The sequence below is a fragment of the Procambarus clarkii genome, chromosome 59 (genome assembly GCF_040958095.1).
Source record: "Procambarus clarkii isolate CNS0578487 chromosome 59, FALCON_Pclarkii_2.0, whole genome shotgun sequence".
NCBI classification, from domain to species: domain Eukaryota; kingdom Metazoa; phylum Arthropoda; class Malacostraca; order Decapoda; family Cambaridae; genus Procambarus; species Procambarus clarkii.
This window is the reverse complement of record NC_091208.1, coordinates 22,428,992-22,447,461: the sequence shown is the minus strand read 5'-3', so window position 1 is coordinate 22,447,461 and position 18,470 is coordinate 22,428,992. Positions and strand designations below refer to the sequence as shown.

General features: G+C 37.1%; 1 protein-coding gene across 3 annotated transcripts; it reads right to left on the bottom strand.

Annotated features, from left to right (window-relative positions):
- Positions 1 to 433: 433 nt before the first annotated feature.
- LOC123768167 (DNA excision repair protein ERCC-6) lies at positions 434 to 17,416 on the bottom strand. 3 transcript variants are annotated; one of them, XM_045758566.2, is made up of 14 exons: positions 17,331 to 17,416; positions 15,813 to 16,146; positions 15,020 to 15,149; positions 14,096 to 14,241; positions 13,352 to 13,695; positions 10,281 to 11,510; positions 9,389 to 9,564; positions 8,792 to 8,937; positions 8,175 to 8,291; positions 6,734 to 6,829; positions 6,247 to 6,348; positions 5,923 to 6,101; positions 5,011 to 5,232; positions 434 to 2,727 (listed from the first exon to the last, which is right to left on the bottom strand). In XM_045758566.2, the coding sequence occupies exons 2-14, from the start codon at positions 16,137 to 16,139 to the stop codon at positions 816 to 818; spliced, it is 5,127 nt and encodes a 1,708-aa protein (XP_045614522.2). In that variant the 5' UTR covers positions 16,140 to 16,146; positions 17,331 to 17,416; the 3' UTR covers positions 434 to 815. The 3 variants fall into 3 exon arrangements, with proteins under 3 accessions (XP_045614522.2, XP_045614523.2, XP_045614521.2); XM_045758567.2 differs by having other exon boundaries at positions 17,277 to 17,355; XM_045758565.2 differs by lacking the exon at positions 17,331 to 17,416 and adding an exon at positions 17,131 to 17,236.
- Positions 17,417 to 18,470: the final 1,054 nt, after the last annotated feature.

Sequence of the window (18,470 nt, the reverse complement as noted above, 5' to 3'; positions counted from 1 at the left end):
AGCCTCCTGGTGCTTTGGAGCTCATTAAGTGTTTATTAATTGTAAATAAAGCCGCCAAAGATTAAGAAAAGATGTCCAGGTTCGTAAGTGCTTGCATAACTGCTTCGTGAATCTGGCCCCAGGCCAGCAAGAATACCACACCATGAGCTTCCAGTTAAACCTGCAACAGGGAAGCGAAGAGTTCTTGAGCAGCCAAATATCAGAAAACGTATACCAGTGGCATGTTGAAGAACTTTTCAGAAGTACTGGCAGCATGAAAAATGAGATAGATGATAATACTCTATACATATTACATTCAGTAAACAATGGGGTTATGATAATGCACTGGTCCTGTCATCAGGGGGGGGATGGGGGGGGGTGAGACTTGGGTTTATTTTTATTTAATTTAATAATACTGTATAAAAAAGGCATTGAGATTAAGAAAAATATACTGTTTATTAAAAAAATATACTTTATTTGTAATTGCATATTCACAACTTTTTAAAAGTGGTTTTTAATTACTTAAAAAATATATTAGGAAATAACTTTGATTTGTTTTTTCAGGATGCTCATCTGTATGAAGTTCCCATGAGAAAATGGTTGAAAGTTCATAATAGTAGAACTAAGCCAATTATTGTAAGTAGTATTGTACTGTATTTCATTTTACTGTACAATCTGCAAGACAAGAAAAACAAAAACAAGTTAATTAAAATTCTGATTTTGCACTTTTTTCATGGAATGGTCTCAATTTTCACTTTCTGGCCCAGGCATTAAGAATACTGGTAGTAACCAAAGTAAAATTTTCTTTATAAAATGGGGAAAAAATTATCAGTATGCTATCTAAATTCTCCTTTAAGAGACCAGATTCCTTTCCCAGATACTTCCCTATGAAAATCACATATTTGTGTCAAAAGAGCTTTGAAGAATGGCGTCTGTTGAGGAGGCAAGCGGTCTTTAAATCTGTTTATGATTTCTTGAGTCGAGGCTTTCCCATCAACTTCAGCCTGAAATGCCACAAAATTACGAATGTCTGTTAAAATGTCAATGTTATTTTGTATCTCCGGTTCTATGCTTTCAATACTGACTGTAGCCGTTGAAGGGTATTCAGGATCATAATCACTGTCATCATTATCACAGTCTGTGGAAATGCCCTTGTTTCTCTCACGCATGCGAGAGAGAAGCTGTGAAGACGACAACAAACCGCTTGATCCCTCGGCCTTACTTTTCAGCTTGCTAAATGAACCGAGTTCCTTGCCATCATTTGTGTTTGAAGTGTCATCATCGTCACTCTCGTCTATACATCCACTGAACATCGGCCTTTTCTTATCTTTCTTTCTTTCCTTCCCCTCACTTGTATCTTTATCCACATCCATAAACATTGTACTTTTCTTATTCCCAAATTTAGGTTTCCTTTTAAGTGACTGTGAAGAACCATCAGGAAGTTGAGGTCTGAAACACTGTGCCCGAGATGCTCTCACAGCTTTCACCGCTTCCTTGGCAACACGCTCTGCCTCCCCCTCCAGGAGCAAATAATCAGGGTCGTCGTTGCTCAAGATAGCGTCGTGACTCAGTGCTGTGTGAACACCTGATTTTCGGAATAATTTTTCCAACACGTATTGATCCTGTGACATTGCACTTTTCTTTTCTGCCTCTTCCTCCTCCTCCGTTTTACGGTAAGCTCTTTTCTTAACCAAGAATTCTATGCGTTCTCCTTCAAACTTTCGACCTTTCTTTTTAATATATTCTTTTTTTTCTCTTTCTCTGTGTTTGTCTTTTTTCTTATGCTTCTTTTTATGCTTCTCGGGTATTTCTGAGATTAACATACCCGAGTTGCTTGTACATTTAAGTCCACCTGGCTGACAGACATCCTTGCCTTTAATGTCACTGTTGATTACAGCTTTGTGCATTTTGTGACTATTATCTGAAAATGTACTTGCATTTTTGTTCATCTCTGTACTAAACTTTACAGAAGCATTGCTCAAATCCTCACTATCCTTGATGTCACAATTTAATGTAATACATGTATTCTCCAAATTACTTGTACTAACTTCACATGGATCTTTTGTAAATACTGGTGCTGCCTCCGTAGTTTTGGCCTGCATCATATTGTGCAATTCTGCCTTTTGCACATCTTCCCCTATGACTATTTGATTTTTTCCCTTAACACTATCCACATCGTTCACTGAACTGTCACTAGCGTTAGCTATTTCAGCTTTTGAATTTCCTTCTTGTTCCTCTGTTTTTTGTTTTTCCTGTTTTGGCAAAACTTTAACTCCAATTTTCTGGCTTAGGCGCTTTGCAAGTTCTCTCATTTGTTCCATCTTGGTATTTTGTGCAACACTACCCTGTTCTTTGTTCTTATCACTTGACCTTTCTTCGAATTTGATTTTCTTGTTTTCATATTCTATTTGATTATTATTAAGTTGTCTTGAAGGTGCTTTCTCGGTTCTGGCTTCCATTCTCTGATGACTTCCAGATTTATTATTAGACAGAGCTCCAGATGGTCGAGTCTGTACATTGCTTGTTTTTTCTTTGAGTTCCACTTTTATTTCCGAGCCAGTGCCAGCAAATATGGCGGAAGATTCTGTTTTCTCTTTATCGCCTTCATTTAAAGAGAACAGTTCATACAAGTCATTTGTCTTGAAGAACCGCTGCTGTTTGGGGTCCTTGAGAACACGGTTTGTTAGAAACTGCTTAAAAATTTGCCTGTGATAGATTTTCTCCTCAATTGTACCAGCTGTCACTAATCTGCAAATAGGATATGTGCATGAATAAACAGATTAAATCTATCTTTCAGGATCAAGAGACTACACTAGATGAGGTTTAGGGTTGTCAACTCTGGGTTGGTTGAAAATACACTTACCTGGGGTAGGGAAGCATTGTACAATACTCTTCAATCATATCTTGCAATGCCATCTTGAGGCAACATCCATTCTTTCATGATACATTCCACACTAAGGAAGGAGTCCTTTTTGGAAGAACATGTTAGTGTTTACTCAACTGTGTAAGGGAAAGACATTAGGAATTCCCACCAGTGCAGTGGCTAGTTCTGCACATGCGCAGTACATTGTCACAGTGTGAGGACGTTTCCCCTCTAAAAAAAAATATAAACATCAATTCAATAAAGGAATATAAATACTGTGGTCTCAAGTACATTCAGTGATTGGAAAATATGTATAAAAATCAGTGTTATATTTTGGAAACTAGTTTGGAACTCAATAAGAAAGAAATGAATACATTGGGGATACGATTTGAAAAGAAACTATTGGAATGCTGGTGGTTGGACAGAGAAGCGCACCGATGATTAAGATATATTTAAGTTGTTTTCACTTTGCTGGTAGTGGTAGAGAGGACTACTCGACATTAGGAGATGCTTGGTGGTTTTCAACAAAACTATAAGTGCAAAGATGTTGAAGTACCTGTGGTGCTCTTTATTTAAGAGTTATGTGTAGGATACTCATAACTAAGTTGTGGTTGGCTGGTTTTAAGTGTTTTGATTCTGCCCATCCCAAAGCAAGTACTGCTGAGTGCGTGTTTAAACTCCAGAAATCAACCTCATAAAGTAACTTTTAAGAACTAGAAATAAAATCCCTTGCAGAGATAAAAAGACCATCATTTCCCCTGTTTGTCCTATGGGTGAAAAGTGTCTGCCCAGGTACATTGATTATTAGATTACTGTTAGAATTAGCATAACACAGACCCTAGTGACCTTTTAATCTCTAAGCAGTAAGGATGGGTTTCAATAGCTTGTACTCTAGGATACAGCTTGGAAGCTCGTGCCCTTACAACACTTGTATTATTACAGAAAACTACTACAACCATACTAACATTACCTACAGTAATATATTTACCATTTTACTCGTCAAGTCCTCCATGTTATAATGTCACTCCTTCATGCCTCCTAATACGCTCCTTTCATTGTCACATTCGTTGTTTGCTGCTTGTGAATCTTTACATGCATACCTCGATCTTTCTCCACACACAATCTGGTTCTGCCTATTTTATTACCAGTTTCTTCAACTTTTTACATTCAAATACAAGCATGTTATCTATAGATGACATGAGTATTTGCTATAGAACAATAGAACACCAATTGAAATTGTCACTAAATGACCTCATTATGGCAAAACTGGTCTGAATAAACTGTACTGTACTCTGTATAGTACTGTTTGCCAATTTTACAAGTCTATACCATTGCAGTGTGCATACAGTACCTCAATTTGGCGAGTTGCTTTCACAGATAACTGGACATAGTACAGTACTGTATTTTGAAATTGTGAAAGGTATCCCTGGTCTTCTATGCTAGCATATCTCATGGTACTGTACAAACAATATTATTATTATATTATTTAAAATCAGTATTGTGATATACAATATTCTTATAAATATAGGTCAGATCCAGCTAATACTATATTGCAAACATGTAGGCCAACACTGTTGATAAACTCTTGGATAAATACTGTACCCCAAACATTATAATCTTTAGCACTTTCTTCCAACTAAACTAACATACTCCAGTACTGATAAAAATGTCTTTCAGAGGTTATACTGCCCAATATTAATAGGCAGCTCAAATTTTAATTTTAACCCCCCCCTTTCAAAAAAAAAGTGATGTGGCATTCTCAAAATATTACATAGAAACCTTGCATGGGGAAAAATAATAATTACAACCAATAACTATCCCTACTGGAAATACAGTACCTAAAAGAAATATATTTATAGAGTATATGCAACTGTAGGGATCCAATACAATATTAATGAAGCATTTTGTAATAATTACTGTTGCTTGTATTAGTTACTGCTATTTATAACTTTCAGGGGTATCTACAGAATTTTTAGAGTTTACACCTATAATTTTGCAGAGTAACTATATTAAAACAAATTAATAGCTGCCTCATGTAATGGATTATTACATGAGGCATATGGATTATCATCCATATACTTCTTATTTCAAAAGTAACTTTTAAGCTTCATAAAGTGATTATTAGTTAAAACAGAATCGAGTTATGGTACATAACTGCAGAGCCTTACCGATAGATGGTAACATGACGTAACTGTCCAATCCTCCAAGCACGTTCCCTAGCTTGAGAGTCTGTTGATGGATTCCAGTCTGGGTCAAATATTACAACTCTATCGGCTCCTGTCAGATTAATCCCAAGCCCACCCACACGAGTTGTCAAGAGAAATACGAAGTATGAAGGGTCATTGTTGAACTTCTCAATCAAAGGCTGGCGAGAGGACACAGATGTTGTTCTGAAAATAGTGATACTGTAACTATTGTGTTATAATCTGTAAATAATAAGACTATAATATATTTATATGTATATAATGTACAGAATTTGTAAAAGTTAAATGCACTATATAAACTGAAACAGTAATAATGTTGATTATGTATAAATTTGACGCTGAAATTGGGGCCGACACATGTAACGTCAACTATACAACACAGTAAGTGATGAACGAAATAGTGTTCGACATTATATGGCTGACAACTAAATCTCTCCCCTTAACAATGACTAAGATATATTTGGAACAAATTTACTATCCTAATAAAGCTAAGAAATAAATAATTCCCAGATGAAAAAAAAAAGAGAGAACATTTCTAGGCTAAATTCTGCAAATGTCTTTGGGACTTTCCACTGCGGAATCTTTGGAAATGTAAGTTGGGAACATATTAGAGATTTATTAAAAATTCAGTGAAATATTACTCTGCAATTAAAAGGTTGTACAGTAGAACTTCTGAAGTTTGTAGAATTTACACTGGTTAAAAATTCTATGTATAGCTACAGTACACTAATCACAAATAGTGAAGTTTTTGAAGTTTTGAAGACATTTTCAAGATCTATGGTTTGACATCATCAAAGTCACTTGTGAAACATCGTCCTGGGAATAGTGAAATTTACATTAGTACAATATTCACAAATTAGAATAATAGAATCTTACCCATCCATCTTCAAGTAGCAATAATGTTCATCCATAAGGAATTTCTCAAGAATGCACATCATCTGCCGTGACTGTGTGAAGAGCAGCACCCGATGACCTTGACGTAGCCATAAGTGCAGAACGGAGTGCAACACGTGCATCTTTCCAGACCGTGCCCACCAACCATATTTTAGCTCTGGCTGTTGGAGTAACGGGAGTATGGATAATTTTAACATTACGTAATAGTCCATTTATTAAATTGTACATTTGGTAAAAATTTACTTGTAATTTTTATCGACAAAAGAATTACTAGGTGAAGACTGAAGACAGCAAAGTTGTATTTACCTGAAGATTAAAATCATAATTGTCATCAAAGGTGTGTGGACCTCCTGTGTAAAGGTCTGGGTGGTTGCAAATTTTGCGAAGATTAATCAACCCAACAAAAACCTGAAATAATATACAACTTTCACTTCATATACACTATACCAAGATATCTGCCTAAATCTTCAACTGTATTAGAGTAATACAAAGTTTGAAGTAGTCAAGACGATGAGTCACAATAACGTGGCTTGAAGATAAGACAACTAAACCACAGACCAGAAGATATGAGATGACGGCATTTTCGGTCCGTCTAGGTCCATTATCACAATTGACTTGATATTAGTCCAGGACAGACAGAAACATTGTTGTCTTATCTTCTGATGTGTGGTTTAGCTCTCAAGACAAAACCTCAAATACCATTACCTAACAAATTCCCATATACAATAGCTCAGATGAACTGACACCCCACCATAACACTTGAACACATTTCAGAGGATTTTTACACTCTTACCTTCATTCTGCCACCCAGTATGCGTTTCACTTGATCCCCCTCAATGTACTCTCTGTATATTTTCCTCTGCTCCTCACTCAGTCCACAAAAGAGCACCTGTTAAGAACCAGATACAACATGGCATGTCTCAGTGCTTGCTGTACAACTCTATTTACCAATAAATATAATAGAATCTCCCTTCAAGAAAGCCCATCTAATGGATCTTTAAACAACACAGTTCAAAATACTCTGATTAGTTGACCAACAAACAAATCAATGGCATATACTGTTCAAGGAAGATAAGGTAATTATATGAGAACTGAAGAGAACCAAAAAATATTTTCAATAAAAAAATATTATATGTGGTAATTAAATTTTAAAGTAGGGAATATTGTATCTTTAAACAAATCTTAAAAAACTATCTTTCTGACATGAGAGTAGTGAAGAAACACCTGCAGCACAGCTGAGGTAAATTAATACTGTAATGTCTTATGACCTATTACACACAAATCACAATAGTGTTATGCATCAAATGAACAAATCCTTGTCATGGCCCTTGTGAATTTGTTCTTGTGACCTATCCTTCCACCCCCCCCCCCCAAGCTCCTCAGTTATTCCCTTAGACAAAATCCTACTATTTACTTATTTAGTTTATTTACAAGGTACAATGTGAGATTACATAATATTGGTATTATTACATTCTTGCAAAGTCACTAACACCGAGAGTGTTTTGGGCAGAAACGTGTACTTCAGGTTAGAATTTTGTGCAGTCAGTGCAAGTGAACATTCCACACTAGTACATCGGGGAACTTTTCAAACTGTATATGACAACTCACGAGGAGTACTGTACATCTAGTCTCAAAGTGGTGAGGCCCTGCTGCAAATAATTTTCTGGAGTATGATGGTGCATGGTTAGCCATGATGCTATGTATTGTAGAGGGTAGAACAATGATGAATGGACAAGAATAATTTTGTAGCATCCTTCACTTTCTGTATCATATACTGCTCCATAAACCAGGCTCATGCCTCTCTACCCTTATAGATGGGGAACGGGATACAGTAATAATACAGTGGTACCTCTAATAACGAATTTAATCCGTTCCGGCGCTGTCATCGTCATGTGAAATGGACGTCATACAAAATGAATGTCCCCATTGACATTAATGGTAATCAAATAGATCCGTTCTACCACCGAAAAACATAAATATGATTTTCAATGTTTTAAATAATGGAGCAGCCTACCTTACATACACTGAACAAACCTTTATTATAAAACCTTTGCTTCTTGTTTGTTATTATACCTATATAACAGTTCTCAACTTTAAAAAAGACCTCAAACACTCGGGTTTTCCTGTCTGCCAACAGCACAACTAAAGACAGTATAGCTGTCAGTAAACTTGGGTAAACTACTTGTCGTACTTAGTACAACCCCTTTAATTTTAATACAGAAGAAAATTTTTACCTGTTCATTTTTGTCTGGCAAGTTGAGATGGTTTCTAACGTCATTTTTCATCCTGCGAAGCAAATACGGGTTGATGGTGTCACGCAGCACAGAGGCACATTTAAATGCTGTCTGTACCTACAATGAACAATAATTACATTAAATACATTAAAATGAAACAAATTTGCCACTAGAATAGTTTTTATGCCTTATACAGTACTTCCGTGATCACTGAAAAATGTCAAATATATAACCTTCCCTGAACATTTATGTCTGTTCTAAACATCCCCAAAATGAAAAGTTGTGCACACTGGTCTAGCTCTTACTCAGACACAAAAGTTGTCTTCCTCCAAGAAATGTGAATTAATATGTAGGAAAACAAATATGTCCCTAACATTTAAGATAACCTAAAGGAAGGATTGGAAACGAGTACCCTGATATATAACGAATTACCAAGCATGAATGTAAACAATAGTTATTAAGTTCCTTGTTTATACTATGGAGGAGTTCTTCATAGGATACAAAAGATTTACTGTATTTATAGATTAATATGCTGTACATTGCAAACTTGTTATTATACAATACTAACATCAATATATTCATGGCAAAAATATACCAGATTATGAGGTAAAGTATACCTCTAGCTTGGAAGCATTAGCATAGCCTCCTTGGGTGATGGGTACTGCAAACTGCTGCAGGAATACTGGCAATGTTCCCAGCTTACCCGGAAATACGAAGTCAAATAGTGACCACAACTCCTTCAAGCTGTTTTGAATTGGTGAACCTGTGAAGTCATAACTCTAAATTAGGTAATACTCACAAATATAGCTTCTAATCAGATGTGCAGCACAGAGGCCTACCCCATCAAATATATATACAATACTGTAGTTTTCAGTGGCGGCTCGCCCATAGGAGCTGCTGAGCTGCAGTCCCCCCTGACACTCACTGCCAGGTTTATGACTCCCTCAAGCTCACACTAGAATAATAACAACTAACTAATGTGTCATAACAAAAAGTCTTTATATGATAGTGATGCATTCCCTCCATTCTATGTTGCTACGAGCCGCCACCGGTAGTTTCTATACTATTTGTGAGTAGTACACTGCTCATAATATTCGGTGCTAATCAAGTTTTCATATCTACAATTAATAGTCAATTAACTCGGGCCACCTAACAATTTTTGGTATTGTATCTGCCACGAAAATTACATCCTCAAAATGTCGTCCAATACATACCAGAGAGAATTAGCCTGTGAGGACATTGGAATCTTTTTAGAGCAACAGTAATCTGTGCTTCTGGGTTGCGAATCTTGTGTCCTTCATCAAGAATAATGTAATGCCAACTGTACTGTAGCATTGTCTCCAGCTGGTCCCGTGCCCCGGTGTAAGATGTCACTAGGATGCCTTCATACCTACAATCAATGGGAAATGAATACATTGCTACTACTAACTACTATTCTACTTTTGCAACCTTTTCTTAGGATTATAATATGTATTACAGATAGATATGAAAGCTTCTTATGTTAATACTTTGGGATTAGTATTACATTCAATGTAATGTGGCCCAGGACCTGGCTACCAATTTGGGTTTTTCATGTAAGTAACTATATTTGTCAAAATTTGTGTGGCTAGTGTGTTATATTTATAATTGAAGTCTGCTATAAGTTGTAATAAAGAGGAAAGTGCATTACATCAACATATTTTTGTCTATTCATTTTCCTTATCTATTCTGAAACAATTTAATTAATACAGTATATTTGATTCTTAATAATTCAGACTACCATATATGAGCAGGTTGTCAAAATTTGGTGAGTTTGGAGTTAACTTCATTGTTCCATTGAAATTATTCCTTTTTATGACTTAATTACATTCATGAACATTGGAGGATCAGTTTGTGATCCTATATACCTGTAATATCCTAAAAAAATTAATTTAGAATTTGTAATTATTAGCAGAAATACAAAATTATTTTAAATAGAAAATACAGTACAGGTACAGTATATATTCATATATATATATATATATACATATATACATACATACATATATATATATATATTGTACTCAACTGTTAATATGTATATATACATATACTATACTGTATATACATATACACCAAGCTACTAACCTATTAATATTATGTATAAGAGCAGACCTGGTTCCAATGAAAGTTCCCGACTCATGCAAAACCGCAACTCTGAATGGTGGCCACCACTTATGGAACTCCTTCACCCACTGGTGAAGCACTGTAGCTGGGCACACTATCAACACAGGACCCAGGCCCTTCCATGGTGCTTGACGGCTAGTCAAGCGGGAATAAGATAATCCAACCAAAAAGGCTATTATCTGGATAGTTTTGCCAAGTCCCATTTCATCCCCAAGGATCCCTCCGCAACTCTGCATGTGAAGTTCCCAAAGCCATTTCACACAAGTCCGCTGGTATTTGTAAAGTTTATTCCAAATTAGTAATGGAATTTTGAAACCCCCATCAAATTCCTCGTAACCTTCCTCCTCCTCCTCCTCTGAATCCAAATCCTCTCCTCGCAAAATCTTATCTTGTTTCCTTTTAAGTCTTTCTTCCTTCCAATTTTCTATTCTTCTAACATATTCATCTAAATTGCCATCATCTCTTGATTTGCAAACCTTTTGCCCTTTGCTTTTTGGAATGTCATCCTCTGACCATTCATCTTCATCTTTGTCAATTTTCTTTTTAAGTTTTTTAATTCTTTTACTCAATTTCTTTTTATGATGATTTTCTCTCTTGTCAATGTCAGCATTTTCAACATTAGACTTCTCATCCCATAAGTCACCATCTTCCTCAAGAATGTCCTGGTCTGATGGAACATATTCAGAGCCACTTCCACTTTCAACATCAAAGTCTTCCGACTCACTTCCTCCTAAACTGACCCTCTCGGATAGAATTTTACGAGGAGTTCTCTTGAGCTGATCAGATTCCAAATAACTGGTTATGCTCCCCGAGACTTTTTCAATCTTCTTCTTCTTTGGATGTAATATATGCATTTTAAGTGGATTTTTTTTCGCACTCTTTTTTGTTTTTTCTTCCAAATCTCGGATTTTATTGAGCTTTGATTCATAGCCTTCCTTAGCGCATTTCTTTATTGATGAGAGTGAAGTGCCATCATCCTCCTCCTCATCATCAACCTCCTCATTGTCAAAGTTTCCAATATATTCCTTAATTTTTCGTTTTCTCTTCTTTGGAACACCATATTTTGCGTCTCCTGAAGACTTTTTGGGTCTACTACCTTTGTTAGCTTGACTGTGTTGCTTTTGTCTATCAATCTGGTCTTTTAGGTATTTCTCAAAGTCACTAAAACCTCCTTGTAGTTTCTCTGGCGATCTGTATGGAAAGAAAAGGTGTTTTAATCTCTCAAATGTATTAGGACAGTGCAATGTTCACTCTTAATTCCTGCTTCCACACCATGTCTCAATCTTGTTCTAGACTTTCCACTCCTCCTTCCCTCAATTTCCCTCAATAGGGGGCCCAACGGCTGAGTGGATAGCGCTCGGGGTTCGTAATTCTAAGGGTCCAGGTTCAATCCCCAGTGGAGGCAGAAACAAATGGGCAGAGTTTCTTTCACCCTGATGCCCTGTTCACCTAGCAGTCAATAGGTACCTGGGAGTTAGACAGCTGCTACGGGTTGCTTCTTGGGGATGTGTGTGTGCGTGTGTGTGTGAAAATTAGGATTAAGGACTTGCCTAAAATGCTATGCATGCTAGTGGCTGTGCAAGAATGTAAGAACTCTTGTATATATAAATAAATAAATAAAAAAATTTGTTAACGACACACTTCACCATTCATCATCCATTCATTCAGTACTACCAAACTTGATATACTCTGCTTTCCATATGGCACTTCGCAAGTCTAGATGACATTTGTATTTCTTGCTCTGATTATCCTCCTAACACCACAAATGCACCTCTGAGTGTCCATTTCTACCACACAACATATCACTGCCATACATAAGGGCAAGGCACTACCACTCCATAGTTATTAATTACTTAAGTGTAGTTACAGGAAGAGAGTTACACTCGTAGTGTCCTTTCTTCCCAGTACTCTGTCATATAACGCCTTGAAACTACTCATGGCTTTGGTCTCTGGGGTCCTCTAGTTGCATATGCCAGCCTGTCCTCCAAATAAAGACCCAAAGTCCATTTCATGCACCCGCCAAACCCCCTGTTTATGAATGAAAACCGGTTTACACACCACTCAACTGATGACTTTCGCACACTTCCAGAAGAAGTGCTTCACTGACGAATTTGGTTTGAATAACAACGCTGTAAATGCTTCACCCACATACTACCAATACAAATAATCGCCAACAGAACCTAAACACCTAACCTAACCAGTGCTTAAATATGTACAATATGGTAATATTAAATAATATTAATTTATATTTGAGAAAATTCCTGTTTAGAATGAATAGCATGTTAAAATTTATGAGTGCATCTTTGGGGTCAACTGCTGGAAGGGATGGACTTGGTCTGAGGATGGGTTGCGAATGCTGTATTCCTATCTCCTGCCTAACCAGTTTTCATCCAGACAGCCACTTTCCTTCACCAATTTACACTTCTCTCAACTTCTTTGGCACAAACTCAATTTTGCCTATTATACAACCTAGGTATTGAATACAAACCCATTATTAGATTTCTCTGTTTATCTTTATTATTTATACAGAGTTTCCTCCCGTCTGGCACCACCATCATACAGTTTTAATCAACATTCACTTTTTTTAAAAGTGAATGGTCTTTGACATGTGTAAGGTCTCTTACACATGTCAATGGATGGATGGATAGATAGATAGATTATATATATATATCAATTGAACAATCGTGGAGAGATACAGCACAGCCCTGACTTGCTCATGAATTAATATCAAACCAATCACTTAATTCACCATGAACTCTTAAACATGCTCTATTTTTTGTAATAGCGTTTCTGCCCGAAACGCTATGCGTGTAAGTGGCTTTGCAAGAATGTAAAAATACCAATCTTATGTAATCTCACAAACCCATTGTACCTTCTTGTAAATAAAATTATTATTATAGTATTATAACAAAAGCTCTTCAGAGCAATGAATAACATTTCACAAACTGTAGAATATAATATTGTAAGAATACAGAGTTTATAGCATTGCATAACAAAACAAACTTTCATAAAAGGAAAAAGTAACCACAAACCTTATTGGAGTTTTAGCACTGTTGTTATTGGACATTTTGATAACAGTCCCAAATGGAGTCATTTCTCCAGAACTAATCAGTTCTGCTTTGGTTGGACCTTTTTTTATTGATTTCTCTTGAGAGGTTAACACTGTTCTACCCTCCTTCATTACTGCTTGGCCTGGCCTGACTGACACTGTTCTGCTGGCCCCAGAGGTCATTGTTGTCCCAAAGGGTGTCATCTGGCCTTCCCGAATTAGTCTCGCCCTTTCATTTCCAGACAACCTTGGTGCAATTTGACCCTCCCCAATGTCATCACAGTCATCATCACATATTTCACCATCTTCTAAGTCATAATCATCAAGCTGAAAAATATCATGATGAAATTACAAGTGATGTCAGAGATACACAGCTGAAAACCTATCTGTATATCTATATCTCAGCTACTTCAGATGATGGATTCACAAACATTGTTCAATTGTGGGCACACTTCTTCCACAATTTCTTACATTAATTCCTTACAAATGTATGGCACCCTTGTGCCATACATAAATTTTAAAATTAAAATTAAATTTTAAGTAAATTTTATAATTAATGTGGCAGCAACTTCACATTTCCATATTCAAACAAATCTGATGGTAATTTATATGAGTGACACTTACAAACTTAGCAAAACACTGAATGGGAAAATAATCAGAAACGCTTCCCTTTTTTTTTTGGTAATGTCACAGAAACAAGAAAGATTGTGTACGCTATTCTCCTTACCTCTTCCTCATTCACTTCAGCAGATGAAAGTTTCCGGCGAAGGTATATTTCTCGTGCCCTGAGGACTCCAAGATCCCGAGCTTTATCTTTAACTTCTTTTTCAACACCAATAGTCATCCGAGGATCCACAACACGCTGCCGCATTCCTAAATATCAAATATCTGAACTGGTAAAATACTGTCATGGATATACAGTATTGTATATATATACCCAGCATTGCCTGAGTCTGTCTGCCTCCCAGCTGTTCATCTAACTATCCATCTATCTATCTATCCATCCATCCATCTATTGTCTGTCTCTGTCTCGTTACTCGCCTAAATATACGCACCTGAGTGCCCTAAGTGCTGCCTAAGTCCTCTAACTACTGCCTGAGTGCCCTAAGTGTTCCCTGAGTGCCCTTAGTGTTCCCAGAGTGCCTTTAGTATTCCCTGAGTGCCCTAAGTGTTGCTCGAGCGATCTAAGTCCTCCCTGAGTGCCCTAAGTGCTGCCTGAGTGCCCTAAGTATTCCCTGTATGCCCTAGGTGCTCCCTGTGTGCCCTAGGTGCTCCATGTGTGCCCTAAATGCTCCCTGAGTGCCCTAAGTGCTGCCTGAGTGACTACTATTTGAATGCCCTGGATGTTACCTGGGCACCTTAGGTGCTACCCGAGAAATTATAAAGTTCATTTGGGCTAGTAAATGGCCAGCATATTAATTTGTTCTTACAGTAGGTGGGAAAAAACAGAACTCCAATCAAAAAGTGCTAGTAACTAACAGGTCTCAAGTGTGACCATATTGGATACAATGTAACTGCCTAATATATTGCACAACATAACTTGAGCAAAATCTATTTCTACTGCTCCAAGAATTTCAACTGTCAACGTTCATGAATTTTGTGGATATTGCAAAATCTATGAAGAAACCTATCAATAAAACAAAAAAAATACCTGCAAGTCTATTTTTTAATTCAAGTAACTTGTTGTCTGCCTGTTTGACATTCATATGAATGTCTTTGATTTCTTTCTTCAGTATTTGTAACCTCTGCTTACGAGTGTGTTTGGTAACCGCTTTGTCAACCTGCAAATACCAAATAAATAATTATTGCAACAGTACACAAAATTGTACTTTTTTTTGTAATGAAATGCTGCTCTGCTTAGTAGTGTGGTGCTGTTGACTCTTAATATACTGTTGAGTGTGGAAACCGTGGGAAAGAAGTTGTTGACCAGACCACACACTAGAAAGTGAAGGGATGATGATGTTTTGGTCCGTCCGGGACCATTCTCAAGTCGATTGAGAATGGTCCAGGACGGACCGAAACGTCGTCGTCCTTTCCCTTTCTAGTGTGGGGTTTGGTCAACATATTTCAGCCATGTTATTGTGACTCCTCGTCTACACATGGGAAAGAAAATGGTATTTTGAATATCATTTACTTTCCATGTTCGTCTTTTATTTTCTCTGCATAAATGTCTCCCTTTACCCCATGATAATATATATTATACCTATGTACAAAATGAATTACATAAAATAGTATTATGATAATGTAGCTTCTAGGCCATCCTGAGTATGTATGTATGTAAAGCTTGACCCTTTCAAGGAAGTTGTAAAACAAGATTATGCTGTATGCATATTAACAGTATATAATGCAATTCTTGTAAAGCTTGGTATAAAGCAAGGCATAGAAATAACTCACAATGACAACATTAGATAGCAAAGTGACCTCAACAACAGGACTGAACTTACTGCTGCTTCCACGTCACGTTCCAGTGACAGCTGATCCACAACCGAGATCCCAAGGGCTCTCAGCTCATCGTCCTGATCCTGAAGTTCCTGAGCTACTGAACTTTTATTACCGATTGCAGCCATGTTGTTACTTTCCCCTCCTCCACTTAGCAAGTTGCGAAGGATGTTATTAGATGGCATCAAGCTCATCTTCATTTCTGAAGCAGAATCCTGCTCTTCATTTGACTGCACATCTGAAATTGCCTGCACGCTTACAGCCCCATTTGTATTTCTGGTTTCAGAGGGCAAGTGTTCCCACTGAGAACATTCTGTCTCTTGGCTTCCCATGATGAATCTAGAAAGAAGTAAGATTTAATTAATAGATGACATTGTTTCCAGCTATTACATGTCTGAGAGGTGTTCTGTGCTACCTAGCCTATTATTACTAGTATGCCTCACCACAATTTTGTTGGATCATAATTCTCCCCTCCACATTACAGGACTGCTTACATTAAATACTCCCCACAACTACAAAAACAAAAAATGTCTGTAAATGTTAAGACAGGCTTGACAATATATATATACAGCATCATAGCACATAATAAACAATAAGCCCACACACACTAACAGACATAAGGGTGAAAACATTATGGCTCCTCTTGGACCTTTTTTTTTTTTCTTATATATACAAGAGTTCTTACATTCTTGTACAGCCACTAGAATGTGAAGCGTTTCAGGCAAATTCTTAATCCTATGTTCCCTGGAATACGACCCCATGAAAAATCATTTAACAACCAAGTACCCATTTTACTGTTGAGTTAAACAGAGGCTACAGTTAAGGATTTGCGCCCAGTAAATCCTCCCCGGCCAGGATACGAACCTCGCGAAAGGATGTTTTGGAAAGGGTGGAAATCATCAACACTCGGCTTTATAACGACCCATGGTGGAATGTAACCTTTAGGCATCTTAACTATATGTGAATTTAGTATATTTGTTCTACTCATATTATTGACATTTGTTTGATATACGGCACTAGATGTGGTACCCGGCTGTACCCGGGTCTCTTCCCCCCCCCCCTATTTTCTTCTTCTCTCGCCCCCCCCCCCCCCCCAACACATTCTCACTCTTCTCCCTTCTTATCTTAACCTAACAATAATATACACTTAATATTTTTAATGTACAGTATATATTTTCTGCCAGGTGTGTGACATCACGATGACATAATTGGGTTACCACTGGTTAATTATTGATACTGTTGGACACCAACCTTTTATTGTATTTATTTACTTATATATACAAGAGTTCTTACATTCTTGTACACATTCGTGTACTTACAAACCTGTATAATGTGTCCATTGCATCATAATGACGGTCATGTCATTGCAATGATGCAACCCTACTGACCTGTCACCCCAGCAGGGTTCACCCCTCTACTGCCTCCCCACCACTCGCCCCGTCAACCCCAGGCGTGGTCAACCCCATTACCTGCTCCTATGAAGCCATTACTAATGACAAACAACAACAAAACAAGGCACTAACCCCGCGCCCTGGGTCCTCTGGGGTCCCCTCGGAGGGTCAGGCAGCGAACGCTTCTGGCGATCATTCTCGCCACTCACTTCAACCCAATCACCCAATACTTATTAATTACTAATTGCTAGTTACTACTACTACTATTACTACTATTACTACTGCTACTACTACTACTAATAATAATAATGTTTGGTACTCATTTTTTTATTTATGTATATACAGTACATTGTTACATTCTTGTAAAGCAACTAGCCTGCATAGCGTTTCGGGCAGGTTCTTAATCTTAATTGTCTTTGGAATACCACCCGCCAAATCGTGCTGAATGAACACGATTCTTACAAGAAAGTAAGAACTCTTGTATATATAAATAAATAAAAAACAAAAAACAGAGGCGTATAGTTTGGGATTGGCGCCCAGTCAATCCTCCCCGTTACCACTGCGCCACGGGGATTGCATATAGTTGTACCTGCGAAGGTTGAGCTTCAGCTCTTTGGTCCCGTATTTCAACCTTCAATCTAGTTAAAGGCCTCATAACATGGTTTAACTAAAGCCTGCTCGTGTTGAACAAGTTTAGTCTCATTCATCATTTCATGTGTTTAATGGTGTTATTTACTCTCATTCTTTCCAGCATATTTCTAGCAGCAAATAACGAAAAGTATTATGACATTATATATACCTTGACTTTAGTAAAGCCTTTGATACTGTGCTTCACATAGAACTCGTTATAGCATTAGAAAGGTAAAGGTTAATGTTATCGATAATTAAGGACACCCCTTTGCTTTCTTTGTATTAATATTAAAACCCCAAAGTAAGACTATTAACAGTTAAAATCTTGTAGTTAACAGGCACATAGTTATTAAATGAAGTTGAGTGATGTGAGCTTCATAAGAACGTCGCCCGACAGTGTTTACACTTCGCATCTGAAGGCCACAAACATGATCGAACGCACAAAACACTTGACTGTGGCCAGTTTTTGGGTAGACTCCTATTACATTTGCTGTGTGATAGTTATACTTATATATAATAATATGTATTAAGAGTAAACGCTTAATATGTAATATTAATTAATAAAAACAAAGTCAGAAGATACACGCCTGTCTCTACATGTCTTATGTGTTAATTTTTGGCGCTCTTGTACTTGTGCGCTAG

Excerpts from the sequence above, each read along its gene's own strand:
- LOC123768167 (XM_045758565.2), bottom strand. Across the intron at positions 8,292-8,791 it reads CTAATGCTTCCAAGCTAGAG|GTACAGACAGCATTTAAATG; the intron begins GTATACTTTACC and ends TGTTCATTGTAG. Across the intron at positions 6,830-8,174 it reads TGCCAGACAAAAATGAACAG|GTGCTCTTTTGTGGACTGAG; the intron begins GTAAAAATTTTC and ends GGTTCTTAACAG.